The sequence below is a fragment of the Ictalurus punctatus genome, chromosome 24 (genome assembly GCF_001660625.3).
Source record: "Ictalurus punctatus breed USDA103 chromosome 24, Coco_2.0, whole genome shotgun sequence".
In the NCBI taxonomy this organism is placed as follows: domain Eukaryota; kingdom Metazoa; phylum Chordata; class Actinopteri; order Siluriformes; family Ictaluridae; genus Ictalurus; species Ictalurus punctatus.
The window spans coordinates 10,320,343-10,345,342 of record NC_030439.2 but is presented as its reverse complement, the minus strand read 5'-3'; the positions used below and the strand labels follow the sequence as shown (position 1 = coordinate 10,345,342).

Below are 25,000 nucleotides of genomic sequence, written 5' to 3'. Positions count from 1 at the left end.
ACAAGTAGACACATCAGAAACGTCAAATCCAACCGGAAATATTATTATTAACACAATGCGCTGTTCTTCTGAGTGACTGCACACGGCAGACTCGTACCTCAAACTCAAACTTGGAGCTGCCAAAGTTGGTCCTCTGTTTCTGCCAGAAGTTATCTGGTTTAATGATGAGCGCGATGTGGATGCAGCAGGGGAACGACTCTTGTAGGATCTTCAGCAACGGCTTGATGGAGTCCCACTTAGAGCCGCGCATGTCCACGATGACCGTGAAGCCATGTTTACACACGTCCTCGCTAAAGGGAAAAGAGAGACAGAGAGATACAGAGACAGACAGAGAGAGAGAGAGACAGACAGAGAGAGAGAGACAGACAGAGAGAGAGAGAGAGAGAGAGAGAGAGCGACATACAGAGTGAGAGAGACAGAGAGAGAGACAGAGAGAGATCAGTGCTTGCATTACATAACTCATCCAGCATCCTCCATCTTCTCAGAAGCTCAGGAAGCTAGAACAACAGAAAATACAGCAGGAGAGAAAATTCTTTCTGTTATTCACAATGTCAGCATGACTGAGAGGGTGAGAGAGAGAGAGAGAGAGAGAGAGAGAGAGAGAGAGAGAGAGAGAGAGACTATACGACAATATATTGCTTACCAATAGTGCAGAGCTCCAACATGCAAATCATGAGCATCAGCCAAATAAACAGCTGGTGAAGACCTTCATAAACATCTGTCAGTCTAACCCGCTGTCTCTCTATTACCGCAGGTCTGTCTTGCTCTCGTCTGCTCACTTATCATCGTCCCATCACTCTCCACACACAACCAGTAGGGCGAGATAACCAGCCTAGCTGTTCTGCATCCACACCATCAGTAGACACACATGCAGCCAGTGCAACTGCGACACTGTTTTCTTCTCATGCACTCGCTCTGCTCTCTCTCACTCGCTCTCTCTCCCTCTCTCTCTCTCTCTCCCACCCACCCACATGCTCCCTCACTCGCCCTCCCTACTTCTTTCTGCGTTTGCTCTCTGTCACTCTTCAGCTCGCTCGCTCTCTCTCTCTCTCTGTATCTCTCTCTCTGTGTATCTCTCTCTGTATCTCTCTCTATCTGCTGATAGGATTAGCTCAGACACTCTCTCCCCATCTCTCTCTCTCTCACTCTGGTGTGACTGTGTGGGTGTAGGGAATGGAGCTGAGAAGAGAAAGCGATGATGTGGAGGAGGAGGAAGGTCTGTTGGCAAAAGCTGGAGCGCTGTAGGTTTTTCAGAGTCTGGCCCACGCTCCGGTTCATGCACATGCCATCTCTGTCTCCCTCCCTCCTCTCTCTCCATCTAACCATTTTTTTTTTTAAAGATATGTCAGTATCAGTTCCTCCCTCTCCCTCCCTCCTCTCTCTCCATCCAACCATTTTTTTTTTTTTTTTTTTTTTTAGGTCTGTCAGTGTCACTTCCTCCCTCTCTCTCTCTCTCTCTCTCTCTCTCTCTCTCTCTCTCTCTCTCTCTCTCTCTCTCAGGTGTTACACTCTTCCATCAGAAGTAACATTGCTAGCCGCCCAATGACAAAACACAACAAACACTATCTACGACTCTGAAGACTGCGATGCAAGTCTGGGAATGATGCTGTAGCGTGCATCAAAGTCGGTTCAAAATCATATTTGCATTTTCATGAGTATATATCATATCATCCTGCTACAGACAGAAAAAAACATCAGCGCTACACTATGCATTCTATCTCAGACAGTAGAATAATGTTTTATTGGTACCCGGGATTTCTTAGCAATCCCTAAATAGCTTCCTATTCACTCTATATGCTCACTACATGGGGTACAACACAGTGGCATTCTGTCCTGGTCAGGGGTGCGGTGGATCTGGAGGTTATTCCTGGAGCATTCCCTGGCTGTGAGGTGGGAATACACCCTCACTGGGACGCAAGTCCATCAAGAGAACCATGCGCGCGCACACACACACACACACACACACACACACACAGGCACCTAGGGGCTGTTTTTAGCCAGTAACACTCCTTGCATGTTTTTGGGAGGTGAGAGGAAACCGGAGAACCCAGAGGAAACTAACAGAGGCATGGGAAGAAAATGTAAATCCCTGCACTGACACTAAACTGAGCTCATTATTTCAAGCCAGAACCCTGGTATATAATATCAGAAAACACACAAACAGATGGAAAATAAGTACGTAGTAAAAGCTGCACATTTATCACGTAGAGCTCTTACATCAAGAGACAAAAAGTTGAAGAACATCTGAAATGTGAAGTTCTTTAACAGACCGAATGTACAGCCCAAGAGCTACATTAGATGACAACTGAGCTCCAAACAAGGCTTTGATTGATGTAATGCTACTAATTACACTGTATGTACTCAGACTAATGACAGCAGAATGCAGCAATTTTAAGAGGTAATGGGGGCGAGGAGAGCTTCTCCCTAATCACCTGTTTAATTAAAGTCGAACACTGCACAGTATCATTACACCACAGGGTGGATGGATGTGAGCTCCTGCTTACGGCCTGCAGTCGGACCACATTAGTTCACAGCATCACAGAACTGAGTTACCTCAGTCCTGAGCCTCACACACTCTGTTGTTTCACCGAGTCAGGATGTAAGGAAAAAGCTGCGTTATCACTAGTTCCATGAAAGCAGTGTGATGATGGCGAGTGAGAGAGTAGAGAGAGTACCTGGGGATACCGGCGAGATACGCAATTAGTCTGCGCAGGTCCTCTTGTCGTATTCGGTCGTGATTGGTACGTGACGGGAATGTTAAAACTGGACCACCGCGCTTGTCTCTGCCACCTGGTGGGAAGAAAGAGGGATGTTAGATTGCGTGTTGAGTGATTTTATCAAGAAACAGAGCTTTATTCTTCAACAAGGTCGGAATGTATTTTTGCTGCATCAAGAAATAAGCTGTGGAGGAAGCAGATTGGTGATATGATGACTGCTGATGTGTCTCTCCACGACCGTGTTTGGCTGATGCTCATCTGATTACATCACCGTGTTTGTCGAGTCTTCAGAATATTTTCAGATCTGCCGAGCCTGAAGAGGAACAACGCAGACTTGACGCGGGGGTTTGGGGATTTCAAATCATTTCCCCCCCCCCTCTCAGTATAGTCCTTTCAAAAATGACTCGCATGAACTGGGAGTTTTTTGATAAGCACCAGGGACAGACTTCGGTTTCTCTTCAAGCGCTCCTCAACTGTGACCGTGCTGTTGGAGCACAGCTGCGCTGACCGGTACAGGAGATCAAGCAGTGTTTTAATTCACTTTATAATGGTTTGTAAACTGTTTGATCTTCTAATCTACTTTCGAGCAAAATATTTCGGTGGAATCCAAACTGTACAACGGTGTACACCATATATGTCTAATGTTAGCTAAACACACCACACTGATAGCTTTTATTTCACATCAATGAACCCAAAGCACTCTCGATTTACCGTGACAGAAAGAAAGTGAGAGCGTTGTGTCAGTGTTCCTTTCAAGCGGGAAAACCGACAGGAGGAGACTAGAGATTATTAATGCGAGATGGGGGAAAGGGGGCGGGGCTTCCAGTGTGTCTGAGAGTTGAAAACACCTCCACACAGACAAGTGTAGGGCTGAAATAAGCTTCTAAAATGGTTTCTAGGACAAATATAAACAGGGAGGTTGATGTCCATGTACACTTTTATTGCTGCATCCAAATCTATTTTTAATAAGTAGTTTTTACTTAAAATGAAACTCTTTCCCCAAGCAACTAGTTTTTAATTTGAAAGTAGTAGAAGCAGTGAGGAGCTCGGCCTATTTGGAAAATTTAAGAAAAGCCTCCTGTGTAAAGCACCAGCATGAAGCTTGAGAAAAAGTGTTATTGTTTTAATGAAAAAGATTATTATTTGATTTTTTTCTTTAAATATATAACAGTTTTCTTTAGCACTTTCCTTGGTCACTTTATAACTCCATATATGTTAATACCTTCATTATTATTATTATTATTATTGTTAGAATTATTAATAAGCAGTAGAAAGCGTATCAAGTAAAAATGAAGAAAATGCAAGTGTAAATGCAATATTTTCAGCCCAAACCACAGTGAGTTGTACTACACTCCATACTGTGCGTAATTACACAATTTTATGTTGTTTATAAAGGTCCCTGTCAGTTGTTACTATAGAAACTATAATCTGTTAGGATGAGCGCATTAATATGAACCTGTGCCTTGCAGGTGGAGCTACTGTCAGGGCTTCTGGTGTGGAGAATGAATGACGTCCACAATCAGAATGTAAAATTCAGCTGCGCTGTAAAGTGTAAAGTAAAAAGGATAAAGTATAAAGAATAAAGGATTAAAGTATAAAGAAAAAGTGTAAAGGATAAAGGAATACTCCAACAGAGCAGGAACTTTGTGCTAAATCTGAATATGCAGCATGTTTGTGTCTATTGTCTGACCCTTTACTCTGACTGTATCTACCGGCTACAGTACAGTGACAAAGGTATCTTCTCTCGCATATGATCATATGTTTTTAAACTAACATTTAAATATTAACCAATAACCACAGGATGCAGCTGAAGAGAGGGGGTTTACGCTTTTTCTAGACATTAATCCCTTCTGTTGTTGTTGTTCCTTCTTGCTTCCCGCCTGTAAAACACCCTGCTCAGCATACGGACTCAGTAAAGTGTGAAGAGCACTAACTGGACCATAGCAGAGCAGACCTGCCAGGATCCCAGTGAGTCTCCCTAAGCCACAAAATGCTGAATCTATGTAACTGAGTGTACACTGTAATTGGATCAACAGTCTTATCTGCTGGAATAAAGAACAAACAATAACAAACATATATCTGCATGCTGTAACATCACAGAGTCTTTTCACAGAGGCTTATGGGCCATGGGATTTACTTTTAAACAACAGCAGTGTCATTCAACGCTCGCACATAATCGTGTTTCGGTGACCAGTTTTTCCTCTTCACGGCATCAGCAGATACACACCTGACAGTCTGGCATCTCCATGGTAACGCTGTTCGCATTGTGTCCTGTCTGTGCTTGTTATCTGTTAGTCTCGTAACCTCGAGTGTGAGCAGGCGCCACAGAGACCTCTCTCGTTTTTCTTGATCAGAGCCCTGCGGTGAAGCTAAAGCACATAATCCCTTCCATCCTCGAGCCTGTGAGATGTTAACAAAAGCTCCTGCTATTCAAAGTTGGAAGGTCACTTCAGGCTGGCTGTGTGTTCTTTGTGTTGTATGCCTATGAGGCATTTCAGAGAACAGCTAGCTACACCGGCTGAGCGTGCCGGTGTTGTGTTTGCCACTCCTTTTACCCGACCTAACAGGACAAGTCAGTGTGTGTGAGCACTTCATGGATTTTTTTTTTTTTTTTTTTTTAAACGTACAGGAATAAAGATTAACGAGGAAGGAGTGGTGTTGTCCTGAGTTTGTCTCAGTGCTGGCACCAACAATGTCTTCAAGGTACACAGAGTGTAGCCCAAGTGTAATATGTTGTTTTTTTCGTTAGAAATGAGAGCAGAGTTGTCAGTACTGTTTTTCTGTGAACATGCACTCAGTTACTATCCAGGCTACATTCAGTATCTCCAGCAGGTGGACAGAGCTGAGCCCAGCTGCACAAGGAAAAATACCATGATGTATCTTCCGGAATATTAAAAAAAAAAACCAAAAAAGACGTTTCTTTTGCACTCCCAAGGTGCTGTGACTAATGCTACATCAGACTAGAGATCATAAATCATAATGCTCGGTCTCTGACCAGGAAAAACAACTGGGGATGGTCTTCTCAACTCAGAGTTCCTCCGAGATCAGGGAGTGACTCCAGATCAACATGGCTGCTCACAGCATCAGCAGTAACCAAAGTAGCACTTCTAACCTTTAAATGAGTTATACTGTATATAATATAGCATTTGCTTTAAATGAATCAGATATATCAGACATATCCACTTGTTAAACTGAACTAACAAAAGAGGAAGTTGGAGGCGGTCATGGTTATTCCCCCGTAAAGGTAAAAATCATTCTGCGTCATTCTGAGCTCCAACTTCCCACTTCCGAGGAAAGATGAATGCAGCACTACCCTACATCACTCGTGTTATTTGTTTTTTGTTTCTTGTGGATGTGTAATGGCCGATACTGTTGTCTTTGGTGGACGTGCGCTGTCCAGGGTTTAACCCTTTCTCACAGTACACTGGCGATCCACTCCACTGGTGCAATGGAAATCCCCTTATCAGAACTTTTCAAATCTGTATAAACAAATGAATTCTTTTATCACCACAAGTCTGTTATAAGATTAGATCGGCACACCGTTGGGTTTCTGTGTGTAGAGTATCATGCCTCCATGTTTAGCTGCCGCTGAGCAGGGTGATGGGAAAGTGGAGGGGTGTGAGCCCCATGATAGTAAAACACTGTAGTAGGGATGGGCGATATGGACTTAAAACTATATCACGATATTTTCTGGTATTTATTGCGATAACGAGATCACTGACGATATAATTTCAGACACTTGGGGTCAGTATGGAGGACTTTTGTGAAGAAAAGAAAAAGGAGGAACAAGATAATACTAACAGAGCACTATTGTTTATTATGCGGTCGGGGGGCGGGGTTTCTTTAAAAAAAAAAATTTTCTCCTTTCAAATACCAGAAATTCAAGAAATTTAAACGCAGAGGTATGAACATGTTCCTCATAATGATTCAATTAACCCAATACGTCCAATTCTAAGTGTTCATACTGTAAACGTGATGTTCGAGCATACACCTGGAGGAACACCAACATTAGCTTAGTGCTGATAGAACGCTCAGATATTCAGGTTTAAAGGGAGTGATATACACCCATCAAATATATGGAGCACCGTGTAGGAGAACGTTGCAGCTCTCCGTCACTCTTCCCACAATAACAGAGGGGAGAAGAATATTGAAGGTGAATCTGCATTTTAGTCGACGGATGACGTAAACACTTGTTAAATGTACAATAAAGCCTTGGCTTGTAAGTGATGTAATAGGAGTGCGATGGCACAGATTTCGAATGCTGTGCTCGCGTTTCTCCCCTCTCACAGCCTCGTGTACCTCATCCACTGCAGAGATGCCATAACAGAGCGAATAATAATAATGCTTATTGAACACTGCTTCATTGGGATTGTAATAACAGAGTCTGTATAATTCATTACAGCTCTCATTACTACTATTCAAACGTTTATTTAAAGAATAGTCTTTTATCAAAAGCCAGGAGTTCGGAGAGAAGGGCAAGCTGCTTGTGTAATGGCTAATTTCAACCGAGCCGAGACATTACATCATGCTGCCTGAATAAATGAATGCCAACGCAATAGTGGTAATCGAGAGGCTTGGAAAAATCCCAGTGGGCCAGTAATGGAGTGTGCTGTTCTGCATCATGTAACTCCCAGGCTGAAAACGAGTACCACTCCAGCCCCTGGCATGATCGGTGTGTGCTGTATTCACCTGATGAGGCAATTCATGCCTTTTTTTCACTCTCTGTATTTGCATTTGAGCCACAGACCCGAACAATTCCATAAAGCAAACATGAAGGCATGGTTAATGGGGTTTAAATGGCAAGCCTTAAGTGAAACCCAAGTGTTTTCTCCTAGCACTTTTGACTCTCGATATACAAAACTGTTTAGGTTCAAATAAAGGTAATCTGCAGTAAATGCGAGACTGATGATGTCAGAGGTGTCAATACTGTCGATACTGCTAACAAGCCAAGAGGAATAAAATTTATAAATAAACAGAATTTCACCACAAACACCCTACGCATGTCTGTGGACAAAGATGTGTACCCGGCAACATTAAGAAAAGAGCGAGGGAAAAGTCTGGTGTGACTGCTACTTAATAAACAGACTCCATGTGAAAACTGTAATGAATTTGCCTAGGGACGCTTGGGAGCCGTGGAGATGGCATTGGACTGCGACTGATGCGGGCAGTGTTGGCGCGGTGTCTTTTTGTCCACTCAGTTGGACAGTGCATGATTTCAGCAGAACAGACTTCATGTTGAGACTGTGTGGTGAATGTCCTGATTACACAGCTGCACTTCTGCTTTAGCATGTAGCGCACAGTTATAGAAGAGATTTATTTATAATTGCACTATCTTTTGCCACCAAGATGGGTTCCCTTCTGAGTCTGGTTCCTCTCAAGGTTTCTTCCTCGTATCGTCTCAGGGAGTTTTTCCTCGCCACCGTCGCCTCTGGCTCGCTCATTAGGGATAAATTCATACGTTTAAAATCTATATCTTGAATTTATATTTTTCTGTAAAGCTGCTTTTGGACAAGGTCCATTGCTAAAAGCGTTATACAATTAAAACTGAATTGAATTGAATACTTGCATATTCTTTTGCTACACACGCAAATGTATGTACATGTTCTTCACAAAAACAGTACATACTTTTAATGCACAGTATCAGCAGGCGAATTGCGACGCAGCATGTGTCCAGAGTAAGCAGCTGTTGTACGATAGGGGAGAGGTGGGAATTGATAGATGACCAAATTGAGGAGAAAAATGGAGGAAAATAAGCATCACCTTGATCTTTTCCTCCGAAGAGAGTCCCACCTACTTGTTTTACACTGGCTCACAAAACAGCTGAGCTAAACGCTTCCACAAACATAAGGGCAACTTTTACGTCCTGTGTCCTTTTCATTACAGTGAATCTGCTGTCAGATTTTAACCGGGGAAAAAAAAAAAGCCAGAAAAATGTCTCTGGTGTCTTTGTATTGCTGTAGTAAAGATTCAAACATTGTAAATGCTCTGGCTAAACGTTAAATGTCGTCATGCCTGCTTGACAGTGTAACCGTGTGACAGAAAAGAGGGAGAGGTTTGTAATAAATGGTGCCAATTCATACATTTTAAACACATCTCAATCGCTTCTTTCACCTGACTTTATGGATAAGTCACCATGTCTTTAAATGATTCGTATGGACTCAAAATACACATCTGTCATGTCAAAGTAGAGATTCTAGTCTTTCTAATGAGACCCACATTTACACCAATCAGCTTCAGCTTATGCTTCAGCTTCATTTCAATTACAACTGGGATAATATGCTTGGGACGCCAATTTCAGTGCACTGGCAGCCATTTTGCAAGCTGCTATTGTTTTATTAATTGATGAAGTAATGAGTTTATGTGCAATGCTAAGATCAGAGTAAAGTAAATAATACTGTTACAATCAAATGGACTGAGATTTAATTTGCCACAGCAGCTCAATGGGAGCACGATGCGCACAGAGAAATCATAAAAACGAAGGCGCTATGAAATGCTCGTATGTAATCAAATGTTGGTTATGCCAGCTTTACATGGAATGGTCCGATTTGTCAGTCACCGACATGTATTTCACACCGTAAAAGAATTCTAAGATCTTGAGTACATGTTGGCGGTCTGAGAATGCATCATGTGAGGTGCTCACCAGCGATCGATTTAATGATCGTGCTATCCCAAAGAGAAAAACAAATCCGTCACTTTCTGGCAGTGCCAGAATTATTTTTTTTTTTTAATTATTATTAAAATCTCAGTGTGTGACCAGTGGTATGATATGCATATAAAAAAACACCAATAGGAAGACAGCATAAGTTGAATCAAAACTCACAGGACAGCTACTAATACAGTAGTGAGAATGGCAAAGTGTAAACAAAGCGTGCGGGATTTAAAAGAAGAGCCGGTGTGTTGAAGTGTGGTAGTCGAGAATGGGTGCGTCTCAATCAGCGCCCTAGATCAGTAGTTAGGGCACTGATCTGGGAGTCGGCCATTTTAAGGGCCGACTCAATGGCAAAACCCTTCCAATCGCTCCCTAAGAACTCCCACAATGCACTGCAAAAACCAGGGTGCATCGATGCTCACTATGTTCCCTTACTGGAAATGGCGTAATGTTTTCTGAAGCCATTCAGCTGGAACGAAAAAGGCAGACGAACTCTCAGCCATCTTCATCTACAAACCTAAGTGGCTTGTTATCGTTGTTGTGGCTCTCAAAGGATTATGAAGGCGTACAGTCATGTTGACGGCGTGTCCTCAGTCCTCAGTGTCCCACCGTGTAGTGAGCCAGGGGCCGTACCAGTGCCCAAGCCATGTGCAGGATATACTGATTCATCGCCTAGGGAGCTGATCGAGATGCACCTAATGACATCTTATCACTGTACTATCATGACGGGGACACAGGACGGACAGAAACAGAGGACGAAGGACAGCTTCCAGGTACACCATATGGCCAAAAGTATGTGGACACCTGGCCATCACAGCCATATGTGGTTCACATGCTCTGTTCAAATGTGCTGAGACTATATGTACCATCATGACAACGTGAAACAATTTAATGCTCCACGAGCCTGATTCCTGCTGATGTACACCAGCTGATCGTAGCAACATTCTGGTCTATCGTTAGAGGATTTTCATCTTGTAATTGGACATGGAGAACAGGTTATCTTGCAGACTGTAACAGACTTCGGGTTTATTACAGTGTGTAAACCCAGGTGGTATTGAGAAAATATATATATATATATATATATATATATATATATATATATATATATATATATATATATATATATATATATATTCATTATTCAAAATCGAAATCTTGTACACTACAACTATTTTAAAAAAAACAAAAACAAATGTAAGGAATTTGTATGATCCTTGGCTTAAGCATCCCAAGCACTGAAGTTACATTTCCTACAGATTATGTTGAGGCACGTGGTGCAGTCCGTCTGTTTTCAAGTCAACATTTCTAAGTTCATCTCCCAAACAAATCATGGACACTACGTACCTGATAAAAAGGCCACTTTTTCCTTTAGAATGGGCAAAACCTCCACCGCCTTCATCTCCTCATTTCGGCGAAATCCTGAAAAACAAAACCACAGATGAAATAAAACCCAGTAATCAGCACATCGAGCGCAGCGTTGCCCCAGACAATATCGGTCTGTGTCTGAAACTCGGATTAAAATGTGAAAAAGGTTCTGGAACACCTATTTCATACAGTGAGCTAGCTCCATGTCAGACACTCCTTCACGAGCTCGGCAGTAAGCTGGGTAAACCAGCAGCACATGTTGTTTTATGATTCACTGGCTGGCTCCGTTTGTTAAGGCTGAGCTGGAAAGGTTAGTCATTACCCAGCTACCAGACTGGATATGTGCTCAGGTCTGGGCTGCGCTCGGGTTGTGACTCATATCACACAGTCACACATGCTCGAATAGTGTAACTGACATTCTCCTAATAGCTATTGTACATGCTGATCGGATACAAACTCACTGCTGTCAGGGAATACGGAGCTACTCGGGAGAGAAATCAGTTCCACTACAGTATTTCACAACGATGAAGGATTTGTCCAAACGTCTGAGCTTTGAAATGCTGTAAAAAAAATATTTAATAAAAAGTGTTACAGGTCTAAAACCCTTCCTTTTACTCCTGTAAGGCTAATGGTGCGTGAAATATGCTCAGAAAGACAAGCCAAGCCATCTACACCCACAAGATGGAGGAGGGGGAGCGTGATCCGTTATCATGCCAGACATGGACTCTGCGTGCGCCGTGTCGCTGGAGCGGACCGGTCAGGCTTACCATCTCGGTTTTCTAAAAGGTCCACCGTCACCTCTTCAACTGCTTTTCTCTGACAGACCGCTTATGGTTTTGCGGTTTGGTGCCTATGTGCCTTCGATAGCTCGTTATAACAATCGCAGATGATTAGACTGCAATTTAAGACGGGCATTATGCACTGATTGCGAAACAGCCTGTTGAGAGAAAAACTAAAGATTCAAACAATCACTCCGGCAGAGTTCTATTCATCCTTAAGGGGATTTAAAGATAAAAATGAAATCTTTTAGCTATATTTTTTGGAGCACAAACACGGGTCATGCTGCTGTTTCTAAGTACAGTAGTTCTGGTGGGCGGAGAAATCAGCAGCTCAGTCCCGCCCTCAGAGAAAGTGTCCATGACGGACTGAGCATGTCGGACCGTGTAAGTAGAATAAACAAGGAGTGCTCTCCTGCAGCTGCATGATGGAACGGAAGGGTGTGTGTTTTGTTTTCCTCTAACACACGGCTGTTTCTGGGAGGCTGGGATACATGCTCTTCTCCTGCTGAACCAAACGCCTCGTCTCCGATCGCTGAACACGACGTGGAGAGATTAGTAAAGTAGCTAATTCGATACGAATCTATAAGAGCTGTAAAGACACACAGATCTGCGCAGTGATTAAAGGATAGTGAACGAGGTGATGTACAACACACACAGGGTTGTAGCCTCTGCAAAGGTAATCACACTGGTTGTAAATTGGGGTTTCTTCGAGGCTAATAACGTGAGTTCTCATTTGCAAAAAAAAATCCCTAAAAGGCCATCACCTCATTTTAACACAAAAGATGGAGGTCAGCTGGATGACTCCTGCTTTCTATTTGTAGAGCCTCTCAGAGGAGATTCCGCCACGTTCATCATTTCTCGTTCAGGATTTTATTTACACAAATATAAACGGACACGCTGACGACTACAAAGTACGCTGCACTTCCGAGTGGGTTTTTCTCTTTCTTACGTTTGAGAAACAAAACAATTCTAGCACAATCCATGGGTCGGATATGTTTGAAGTGCGGCTGGTGAAAATCCCATTCGTTTAAAAAAGTGAAGAGAAAGAGAACAGAAGATGAAGGTAGATTTTGAGGGGCTGTCCTTAGCGATCTGAAAGAACCGTGAGAGAAATGCGTCTCTGCAATGCTACGTTCCAGTAGAACAACTTGGAGAGGTTAAAAAGCAACTCTCTCATCAATTACTCTCCTGAAAGCCAAAATCTGGGGCCTAATCGGAATTTCAGAAATACCCATTACTTAATAGTGAAGTGTAGAAATGAAATCCGATAGGCAGACAGCGAAGGATCTTCATCTATCTGTTTACAAGAGCAGGAATAGAAAGTAATGGCCCTCTCTGGGTTGCTGTTTTTCACACATCACATATTTCTCTGTATTCAGGGACAGAATATTCACATGCAGTGCCATCCACTGGAAAGTGAGACACCGTGCACTGACCACAAAAAGACGCTGGATTTAGTGCTCCAGTTACAGTACTATCATGTAATATGGCAGTATGGGATGTACACCTGGACAAGAAGACTAAAATTTATTTATTTATTTTTAATCCAGAGTAGCACAATTGGCAAGCAAAGCAATTAGGAAGCAACACAGCTTCCTATAAAATACAGCTGTCGTAAATTTAGCTAATAATATTACAGCCAGTCGCACACTTCCACTTAACCCTATACTGCACACTGTCGTCATACGGCAAAATCTCATTTAACTGGATTATATAAGCATTTTTTTAAAATAATAAATAAATAAATAAATAAATAACTGATTTGCCTTTTTGTAGTAGTAGGACTTTAGCTTCACCAATTATACAGCATGTCCCATAAGTTTATCTCATATATATATATATATATATATATATATATATATATATATATATATATATATATATATATATATATATATATATATATATATATATGTATGTATGTATGTATGTATGTATGTATGTATGTATGTATGTATGTATCCACACCCCCTCAAATAGACTTTAAGAATGCCTTTGAGAAAAGAAGAACGTACTGAAATCATTCTGATGACTGGATCAGGAGCTGTCGCAAGGCTGTCGCAAACACGTCACACACACCATCGCCGGCAAACGTAAATTCAAAAAGATCGGACGTGTTGCGGATCAACCCGAGAAGCGGACGTTCACGGACATCCACCGATGAAGGCACAACCTACGTGGTGCTGGTGAACACAGACCCCCATGTACGGAGACTTTTGGGAAATGTTTTTAAAAATTGAAATGTTCCACAGTCCTCCTCTTTGGAGGAGAGTAAGAGTGTAGCTCTTTTCTCAGAAGAGCTCAATCAATTTTTGCTGCACACTAAAATACTAAATCTTTCTCATTAGAAGAACGTTTTTGGCATTGTTTAAATCTTGTTTTTGAAAAGTTATGTTATATTTATATTTATATTTATATATATATATATATATATATATATATATATATATATATATATATATATATATATATATATATATACACACACACACACACACACACACACACACACACACGTACACACACTTTTTTCATGCAGCTCATCATAATGGTTTAGGTCATTTGTTCAGAACATGGACAAGGAAATTATTTGAAGTGATGTAACAATATAATATTTTTTCCATAATGTGTGCAGTAGAGTCGGAATCAAATTTAGCAGTTGGGGATAATTTATGGTTCCAGTGTCCAATAATTACTTCCATAAAAAGTCCGTTTATTCCAATAAAACTTCTACATTTACAATATATTAAGCCCCTATGCTGTTTTTAATGTGTCTACAGTGAATGATAAACTTTTTGCATTTTATGGTGTCTTTTTGATGGCATAATATATATATATATATTTTTTTTTTTTTTTTGCCAGGTCTAGCATTTTACAGTGAGGCCAAAGGTGCAGCCTATTTCCACCACTGTTGATAATAAAACATATATTTAATTGAGCCAACGTTTACAATCTTATTTAGTTGGCCCTCTGACTCCCCACCAACAATCCACCTGACACACACTGCTGGGAACCCGAGGGTGATTCTTGATGACAGGCTTCACTTCTCTGATCACATGACATCAAATGACAGATCCTCCTGATTGCTACCTCAAAGAGATCAGAAGACCTTCTGATCCTGACCACGTTTAGTGCAATATCTGGGCTTCACTCCCAACTTCTCTCAAGTGATTAACTTACTGAACTCATAACACTGGCTCCCTTTTACAGCAGCAATCAAATTCCTGACCTTGCATTCCAGACCTCAAAGAACCTTGTATTACTTTGTCTGTGCCTTACTTCAGATAGCCACACCCACACACCAATTCAGGTCATCAGCTTCAGGATGCCTGGCCTACCCATTAGATCTCACTGCTTCAGTGTCCCAGCTCCACAGTGTGGGAATAAGCTTCTCCCCAATGTCCAAACATTCCTGAGTCTGGATCCTTACAGATTCTGGAGCCTTCAAGTTTCTAGATCTTTACTGGGTCTAGATCCTTATATATTTTGATCCTTACAGTGTCTGCATTCATAAAGATCCAGAATCAGGGTAAGGAACCTTACAGCGTCAGTCTCTTTTTTTGTGTCAGGATCCTTATAGATTCTGGATCCTTACCATGGCTAAATCCTTACAGATTCTGGATCCTTACTGCATCTGGATCTTTAAAGCTTGTGAAATGGTACAGATTCTACAAGTAGTTTATTGTTGTGTCTTATCTGTCACTCGAGCTTGTGTCTAATGACTAAACAGCAAATGACAGTTGGAGTACCATGGCCTTCTACTATTGACGAGTATTATAAACCAGCGGTGATGAAGGGGAAAGAGGAAGAAGGAAATGAGTGAGGGGGAGAAGAGAGGGGTAAAAAGGAAGGGGGCTCTCTGTGAAGCAGGAATCAGTGAGCATGTGGCAACAAACAAAGGAAGGAAACTGATGCGACTGACTGTGGTAGAGAGAGAGAGAGAGAGAGAGAGAGAGAGAGAGAGAGAGAGAGAGAGAGACAGAGAGGGGAGAGAGAAAGAGAGAAAAGACAGAGTGGAGAGAGAGAAGACAGGAGAGAGAGAGACAGAGAGAGAGAGAGAGAGAGCGAGAGAGAGAGAAAGAGAGAGAGAGGATGAGTGTGGTTGCTGGGGAAGTACAGAGCGAGGCCAGTTGCAGCCCCTCTAGTCACCACCGGAGACAGCTGAGAGAGCCTGCAAACAACAGCTGCCTGCTCAGTCACACGCTGAGAAACACACACACACACACACACACACACACACACACACACACACACACACACACACACACAAACAAGTGTGTGCATGTTCTGATCTTACATCACAGCTGCACTGTTTTTGGCCTACACACTGCAAAAGTCCAAATTTGAAAAGAGAGAGCAACAGATATAAGTGACTAAAAGCAGTGCATCATCTATGCGTACGCGCACGTTTCCTCCGCCCCTCCGTTCCCAGAGGAGTTGTGGCGTGTGACTCCCAGCTGTCAAGCAGAATGATGGGAATGACTGTGTAATGAGAAACTGAGGTCAAAGGTCAACAGCCAACTGTCCGGAGTGTGTAAAGGGGGGCATCTGTCATAGCTCAGTACACATTACAGAGTCGAGCTCACGATAATGAAACTGGGGCTGTGCAAACCCGATAGAGAGCGAGCGAGTGAGTGAGTGAATACCGGATCAGCTGATGAAGAACTGACTAATGGCTCAGGCACAGCTGTGGAGCTGTCACATCGCGATCATATCGCCGTCACTGCGTGGATGCAACACTTCGGTTCGAGACAGCAGAATGTCTGGTAGTGAAAAATGAGCAGAGCTGCGAGTGCTGGAGCCCGATCAGGAATCAATTCAAGGTGCACTAATAACACAGACGTCTCACGAGGCTCCGACCCGTTTGACACATAAGGTCAGGTCACGTCTTAACTGGCAGCCGCGGTCGTCACGGGCTCCTGAAGTGACGCAAGCCGTGTCTTTCAGACCTGACCTGGAGTCAGATCAGCCCTGGTCCTAACAGCTTCAAAGGAGGCGCAAGAGCGCCACTGTGACCTCGCCTGACTCTAACGGACAGCGAGAAGACGTCAGGATCAAGATTTGCAGATAGCGGCTCTCAAATTCAAGCGTGTCCAGGAAGCAAAGGGTTAGAATGGGAGGGACGGGACCACGGATCTGCGTCAGATAAACACAGCTATAAAAAAATAAATAAAAAATGCCTCTCCAAACAGCATTCTTTAACCTTCGGTTTGGTGGCATGTCTAAACACACTGTGTGAAAGACACAAACATCTGTTTTTACAGGATTTATGAGCGACCACTAAACGTATGACTTGCAATTTCACAGCACCGTAAAAAAGTACTGACAAAAAAAAGATAGCAACAATTTAAGAGCCAGAAATGAAATTCAAGAATAATTAGTACATGTACTATAGATCTAACACTAATCATAGATCGTTCTGACATCGGACAAATCACAAGACCATGAGGCAACAAGTTATTCTCGCCACACCATAGCTTAACCTTCATCCACGTTTTCCAGGATGTTCTTACTAGCGCACTATACCTCGGGGATGAAGCACAGTCTGGTAACTTATATGTTACTTATATTGTGCTATCACAATACTGGCTTTTGCTACATTCATTCAGTTATCTTCAGCTTTATCCTGGTCACGGTGGCAGGAATATGGAGTGTATCCCAGGAACGCTGGGAGCGATTTGGGAATGCACTCAGTCAGCATGCGCACGCACACATTCAAACACTCATTCACACCTAGCGGCAATTTAACGTAGACAATTCACCCGTTCTTGGGAGGAAACCCGAGAGCCTGGAGAAAACCCATGCGAAACGCCACACGAGCGCAGGATCAAACCAGTGAATATTCATTGCTTGATCAGAAGCGGCAAATATCTTCACTGCTTCATTAAAGGGTTCCCTAGTGGACTAGTGGCGCTCCTCATTGCCGTGGCTCGGGTTCAATCGGAAAATGGTCAGCACTTATTTAGCGCTTTTTTAACCTTAGTGGGTCCAAAGCGCTTTTCACTGTGTCTCATTCACACACACCAATAGCAGCAGAGCTGCCATGCAAGGCGCTAACTTGCCATCGGGAGCAACTCGGGGTTCAGCGTCTTGCCCAAAGACACTTCAGCATGTGGAGTCACGTGGGCTGGGAATCGAACCTCCAACCCTATGATTAGTGGAGAACCCGCTCTACCACCTGAGACACAGCCGCCCGAGTTAGGGAAACAACCCCGGTCCCAGGAGGGTCGCATGAGGCTGTGCACTCTCAGTGATCAGAGCTGTGTGAGGAAGGGCATCTGGTGGAAAACTTGTGCCAGAATCAATATGCGGCCGGTTGATCTGCTGTGGCGACCCTGAAACCGGAGCAGACGAAAGACGGAGAAATATATATATATATATATATATATATATATATATGTCATTGAAGACCACAGGTGAACATCATAACTCACGTTTTCTTTTGTGTGTGCTGAGCAGACTTACCCAGATATCTGAGATTATCTGACTTTAGTGAGCATGGGGCTGGGAAATGAAAGGTCAAACAAAACAAATTCAAGTGCTACTGTGTGACACACAGGACACACGGACATTATCGCATTCACGCTTTCATCAGCAGGACTACCCAACACTTTCCTCATCGTTTGCAGGACTGGCAATGCTAAAAGCTAGTCTTAATGGCTGTGTGTGTGCGCGCGCATTCTGTGGGTTACCTTTGCAGTTTTACAGCCTCGTAACCAACATCTCAGAGAGTTCACTTATTAATAAGCATATACCTCCTGTCGGTAGTTGAGGAGAGATAACGCACGCCAGTCTTCATGCGAATATGAAAGCGCACTCTGGGCTTTTTACAGATAGACAAATGGAACTGCTGGCATTTAGTTTAGAAAAAAAAAACATTCAGTCTTTGTACTTAAGGAACTGGAGGGGGAGAGCAAATGCCACGTCGCAGTAGGCTACATTTTCAGAGTGCGGAATTAGTGTTAGATCTGTAACACACACACACACACACACACACACACACACACACACACACACACACACACTTCAGTGCACTTCACCAACACAGTGATGCTTAAACTACTGCCACTAAAGCACAAAGTGGTCTTAAACAAACAACAAACACAGAGGAGAAGCATGAGTGTGTAGCCAGTACACACACACACACACACACACACACACACACACACACACACACACACACTATACTGACAAATTCTAATTCAATCTTTTTCCTCGTGCATCACATCCAAATGAGAATCCTGATCATTTTTAATTCCACAGTTATTGTTTTTTTTTTTTACTCCAGTGAAATATGTAATTGTTTAAATATCATTTTAGTAGTGTTCTTGTAGTTCCTGCTCAGTGCTAAATTTAGCCCGTCCCCCACAGAGTCTGACTGAGCCGCCGCTTTCCCGCTCTCCTCTCCCATTTCAGGAAAGGAGAAAAGGAGAAAAGACGGGAGGTGGAGGGTCACTGCAGCCTCAAGGAGCACACTTTTCTATTTCCAGCTTCCTCTCGCTTCACCTCTCAGAATTAACGCGGTGTTCTGTCTGGGTCACTGTCTGTATACCTGTGTCCTCTCTTCCCTGTTCTACAGTACATCACACACACGCACGCACAACAGTGCAATAGCTTTGGCAATTATTAAAATGTCGCTGCAGTCTGCGTTTTACAGCGAGATGTACAATCTGTTTTTTATTAACTCTTACCTTTTTTTTTTAATACACTATCAGTGCTTGATTGTTTTCATTTCAGAAATGTTTACATTTTGTTGGGAAGTGCACTTTATTAAGATTAGTGGAAAAGGTGCTCTCTGTTGTTCCTTTTCTTTGAGGTTTCCTCGTACGGTTCGATTTTCATCAATACGGAAAGGAGTGTGGATCGTCATCCAGTCTGAAATCTCGTGATCTGATGGTTTTGCCAGATGGCCCAACCCTGCTTTAGCGTGTTAAACACTGTAAGGATCCCTCATGTACGTGTGTCTGGAACGACCGCACTGCTGTGGGGTTCTGTTACCTGCAGGAAAGGGGGGGGGGGGGGGGGGGGGGGGGGGGGGGGTAATGGTACACTACTGTAGGTTTGTGTCTTCCTCTGTTTGAGCTGCTGATGTGAAAATGACACACAGAAGCCTGAGCAGAGGCGTGTAATGGCGGAGTTTCTGTTACAGGCCACACACAGATTACAGGCCATCACCTGGAGCCAGGCCAACTATCACACAAACACACACACACACACACACACACACACACACACACACACACCTGCCTCGTCGTTTCCCACAGAGCAAGAGACCACCTATACTTACAGCTGCACGATTACAGCTCAACTTGTGATTTTGTCACAATAACGTTTAAGATATGCAAACAACTAGGCTTGAAATACATAACTGTGTGGAAATAAATAGAGTCAGAGAAGCAGACAGCACTGTGAGAGGTTCATTTAAAAAGCATGAATGAGGAACTTGTGACTCACCAGCGTCAATAACAACGAAATAATTAGAACTTTAGATTAGACTTCACGCAGGCACGCAGCCCTAGTTTATAATACGATACTGAGATTCTTAGTTTTGAAACATAACCATACACAGTGTAAGCTGCCTTAGCTGTTTTCATGAGTTAATCACAATGAGCTCAAATGATTCATCACGAGGCTCTTCATACTGAGAGAGAGAGAGAAAGTGCAAGGGAGGGAGAGAGAGAGGGATGGAGAGCAAGAGAGGGGGTAGAGAGGGAGCAATAGAGAGAGGTAGAGAGGGGTAGAGAGGGAGAGAGAGAGAGGTACAGACAGGGAGAGAGAGAGAGAGAGAGGTACAGACAGGGAGAGAGAGAGAGAGGGATGGAGAGCAAGAGAGGGGGTAGAGAGGGAGCAATAGAGAGAGGTAGAGAGGGGTAGAGAGGGAGAGAGAGAGAGGTACAGACAGGGAGAGAGAGAGAGAGGGAGAGAGGTAGAGAGAGAGAGAGATAGAGAGAGAGGTAGAGATAGAGAGGTAGAGAGGGGTAGAGAGGGAGAGATAGAGAGGTACAGACAGGGAGAGATAGAGAGAGGGAGAGAGGTAGAGAGAGAGAAAGAGAGAGAGAAAGAGAGAGAGGTAGAGAGGGAAGGAAAGCGAGAGAGGGAGAAAGGGGTAGAGAGGGAGAGGTAGAGAGAAAGATATGGAGAGAAAGGGGGAGATAGAATGGGGGAGAGAGAGAGAGTTAGAGAGCGAGAGGGAAGGAGAGCAAGAGAGGGGGAGAGAGAGAGGTAGAGACAGGTACAGAGAGAGAGAGGTAGAGAGAGAGGGGTAGAGGAAGAGAGGGGAGTAGAGAGGGAGCGACATAGAGGGGCAGGTAGAGAGAGAGATATAGAGACAGGTAGAGAGAGGGAGGTAGAGAGAGAGGGAGAGAGGTAGAGAGAGAGGTAAAGAGAGGGAGGTAGAGAGGGAGGGAGAGAGGTAGAGAGAGAGGTAAAGAGAGGGAGGTAGAGAGGGAGGGCAGTAGAGAGAGGGAGGTAGAGAGGGAGGAAGGTAGAGAGAGCGGTAGAGAGAGAGGGAGGTAGAGAGGGAGGTAGAGAGGGAGGAAGGTAGAGAGAGCGGTAGAGAGAGAGGGAGGTAGAGAGGGAGGGAGGTAGAGAGAGAGGGAGGTAGAGAGGGAGGTAGAGAGAGAGGGAGGTAGAGAGAGAGGGAGGTAGAGAGGGAGGGAGGTAGAGAGAGGGAGGTAGAGAGGGAGGTAGAGAGGGAGGTAGAGAGGGAGGTAGAGAGGGAGGGAGGTAGAGAGAGGGAGGTAGAGAGGGAGGGAGGTAGAGAGAGCGGTAGAGAGAGAGGGAGGGAGGTAGAGAGAGAGGGAGGTAGAGAGGGAGGTAGAGAGAGAGAGGTAGAGAGGGAGGGAGGTAGAGAGAGCGGTAGAGAGAGAGAGCGGTAGAGGGAGGTAGAGAGGGAGGTAGAGGGAGGTAGAGGGAGGTAGAGGGAGGGAGAGAGAGAGGTAGAGAGGGAGGTAGAGAGAGCGGTAGAGAGAGAGGGAGGTAGAGAGAGAGGTAGAGAGAGAGGGAGGTAGAGAGAGAGGTAGAGAGAGAGGGAGGTAGAGAGAGAGGTAGAGAGGGAGGGAGGTAGAGAGAGCGGTAGAGAGAGAGAGCGGTAGAGGGAGGTAGAGAGGGAGGTAGAGGGAGGTAGAGGGAGGTAGAGGGAGGGAGAGAGGGAGGTAGAGAGGGAGGTAGAGAGAGAGGGAGAGAGGGAGGTAGAGAGGGAGGTAGAGAGAGAGGGAGAGAGGGAGGTAGAGAGAGAGGGAGGTAGAGGGAGGGAGGGAGGTAGAGAGGGAGGTAGAGAGGGAGGGAGGTAGAGAGGGAGGGAGGTAGAGAGAGAGGGAGGGAGGTAGAGAGAGAGGGAGGGAGGTAGAGAGGGAGGGAGGTAGAGAGGGAGGGAGGTAGAGAGGGAGGTAGAGAGGGAGGTAGAGGGAGGTAGAGAGGGAGGTAGAGAGGGAGGGAGGTAGAGAGGGAGGGAGGTAGAGAGGGAGGGAGGTAGAGAGGGAGGTAGAGGGAGGTAGAGAGGGAGGTAGAGAGGGAGGTAGAGAGGGAGGGAGGTAGAGAGGGAGGGAGGTAGAGAGGGAGGTAGAGGGAGGGAGAGGGAGAGGGAGAGAGGGAGGTAGAGGGAGGGAGAGAGTGCTCTGAATCTGCTAGTCTGCGGAGACTATGATCAGTAGACCGTGTCCTGCTCTGCTCTGTGTTCAGGGAGACTGTGATGGTGGAACAGGTCGGCAGGTTTCCAGACTGAACAGTGGCTGAATTTGTATTTGTGGCGTAACGATATTCCGTCAGACTGAAGATATTTGAACACACTTCCTTATGAGAGAATCCATCCGGCCTTTCCGTGGAACAATGATGTCATGTGCAGAGGACGCTCCCCGTCTCCACGTTCCCTCAGGCCTTCCTCCACTCGTCCTCTTCCCACAGACTCCCACCACAGTTTCCATCAGCTCGGCCCGAGCAGCCGGACGCGTCGTGACGCTGGCTTCACCATCATCAGCCTGCGTCTGTTCACTGCTTCCCTGAGGGAAACCAATATCCTCATCACAACACGGTCATCGCGGGAAACTTCCTCATGATCAAAATCGAGACGCTTTTAATCCCAGCACTACCCTGTGTTTGTGTACATCACATGGCAAAAAGTGTGTGGACACCTGACAATCACAATCGTGTGCGTTCTTTTAACATCCCATTCCAGACGCAGTCCCTCTTCTCTGTTTTAATAACCCTGTCTTCTGGGAAGGCTTTACACTAGATGCTGGAGCGTTAGAGAGGTCAGGCGCCGGTGTTGGGCGAGGAGGTCTGGTGCTCAGTCGGCATTCCGGTTCATCTCAAAGGTGTTCAGTGGGGTTGAGGTCGGGGCTCTGTGCAGGACTCTCGAGTTCTTCCACTCCAGCCTTCTCAAGCCATGTCTTCGCGGAGCTCGACTGTGCACAGGGGCGTGGTCATGCTGGAACAGGTTTAGTTCCGGTGAAGGGAAATCCTAAACAGCTCTGTAGGTCATACTTTGATCCAAAAGTTTGGTGAAGACCCAGTTACGGGTGTGAAGACCAGGCGACATTCTTTTAGACATGTAGCGCATACTGTTTTGCTTGATCCAATAGTCAGAAGTTAAAATTCATTATAGTGAAAGGTCTACCCAGGGATGACTGAGACACAGATTGTCCTCTGGCAGAATAAAGGGATGGTGATCTTCCTCCCGCACACTCCTCCACTCCACCTGCCCACACCTGAGAAAAGGCACTCCATTCATTCCTCAGGTTCTCGCTCTGCTATCACAAGTATATGAAGTACAGCAGCAGGAGGAGTATCAGGAGCCGTGGGCAGAGCAGGAACATTAGAGAGGAGCTGAGTCACAGATGGCTGGAAAGATCAAGAAACGATCAGAGACACAGCGGCTAGGTTTCAAGACTGAGCAGAGTAAACTGCGTTTCTTACTACAGCCTCTCTTTTGGGACGATTCGAGGGCATTAAAACCTTCTCACGAGTGTGACTCACCTCCTCCAGCTTGCGGGATGTTCGGAGTTTTACCAGGGCATATGAATGTGTGTGTGTGTGTGTGTGTGTGTGTGTGTGTGTGTGTGTGTGTGTGCGCGCGCACACATCACTACACGTGTGGCACTCAGCCAGTGGCGTCACACTCTCTTGCCACCTGCTTGACAGATTTACATCATGCCTTCTGGCATTGTACAGCAACTCCATGACCGGATCAGGTGCTCCCGTTCTGTAACTATATGATTATATGATGTGTGTAATGTGTCAGAGTGTACCTGTGCCTCACAGCAGCGACAGCTGACAGGAAATGCAGTCCAAGTGATAACGTGTCTGCGTAAAGAACCTGATCGTTGAGAGGAAGACGAAAGCAGAGGCCAAGCTTCGCGTTTCCTCATCATCTCCAGTGCGCTTCAGATTTACAACCTACATGCACAGAACAATCAGACACCATTTCCTGTAAGCTGGACGACACCATTTCCTGTAAGCTGGACGACACCATTTCCTGTAAGCTGGACGGCACCAAGCAGGGCGTCCGTCACGCCTGGGTTTAAAGAGTAGGGTTTTTCCATGATTGCTCCCGTTTTAATGTTCTAGGAGTGTGTTTGGAGAGAGGTAGAGTGGCGTGCCGAGCAGACGCATGCCGCCATGTCCGGTTCATCCATGTGCAGTTCATCAGGATCGCTCGGGACATGGAAAAGGAACATGTAGAGGAATACCGAGCCTTCAAAAATCAGTTCATTAAAACACCATCCACTGTGATATTACCAGATCCCAATTCATGCTTGAAGCGTGTGTTTGGTTGCACCACGTGATGGCTGAAGCGTGTGTTTGGTTGCACCACGTGATGGCTGAAGCGTGTGTTTGGTTGCACCACGTGATGGCTGAAGCGTGTGTTTGGTTGCACCACGTGATGGCTGAAGCGTGTGTTTGGTTGCACCACGTGATGGAATCTGACATTTCAAAGATTAAATTAGTATGACACCAGAGAAGTTTTTAATTGATGCAGGAATGCGGTCTTATTACACGCGGTGTAAATGAAAAGCCTGTAGACTGCTGACTTCACATGATAAACTGCAATAACTATTTGTAAATAACTGGGATACGCAGTCACAATGATCATTTCAGTCATTATGCATTTCCAGGTGCGAACAGCCAAAGAAAACTCAAAGTCTACAATTGACAGAATATAAACAACCAATATTAAAGTGAGAAATCATTTCGAAGTTTAAAAAGTCTCTGTAGGACTAATTGCGCTGACGCAACAGAAACCAGGAACAGTTGCTTAATGAGAAGCTCATTAAGAAGCTTAAACCTTAGACTTGGCAACAAAACTGCTTTCCAAATGATAACAGTGCAACATTTCTATCCAGCGTAGCCAAGGGAACAGATGTGTGCAAATAAGAAGGTGAGCAGGTTCAAATCCCCTGTGTGATTGAGGTAAGAAACACGTGTGCATCTGTGTGCATGCCTATTCATACACACACACACACACACACACACACACACACACACGCCTTCAC

General features: G+C 44.6%; 1 protein-coding gene across 4 annotated transcripts in view; it reads right to left on the bottom strand.

Moving 5' to 3' along the window:
- Positions 1-25,000, bottom strand: part of trioa (trio Rho guanine nucleotide exchange factor a) — a 121,729-nt gene that overhangs the window by 55,174 nt on the left and 41,555 nt on the right. For all 4 annotated transcript variants that reach the window (XM_017454336.3, XM_017454338.3, XM_017454337.3 and 1 more), the window contains exons 3-5: positions 10,711-10,785; positions 2,676-2,790; positions 98-290 (exon numbers count right to left, since the gene is read on the bottom strand). In XM_017454336.3, the coding sequence (XP_017309825.2) occupies positions 98-290; positions 2,676-2,790; positions 10,711-10,785 (383 nt within the window). The remainder of the gene's footprint in view (positions 1-97; positions 291-2,675; positions 2,791-10,710; positions 10,786-25,000) is intronic.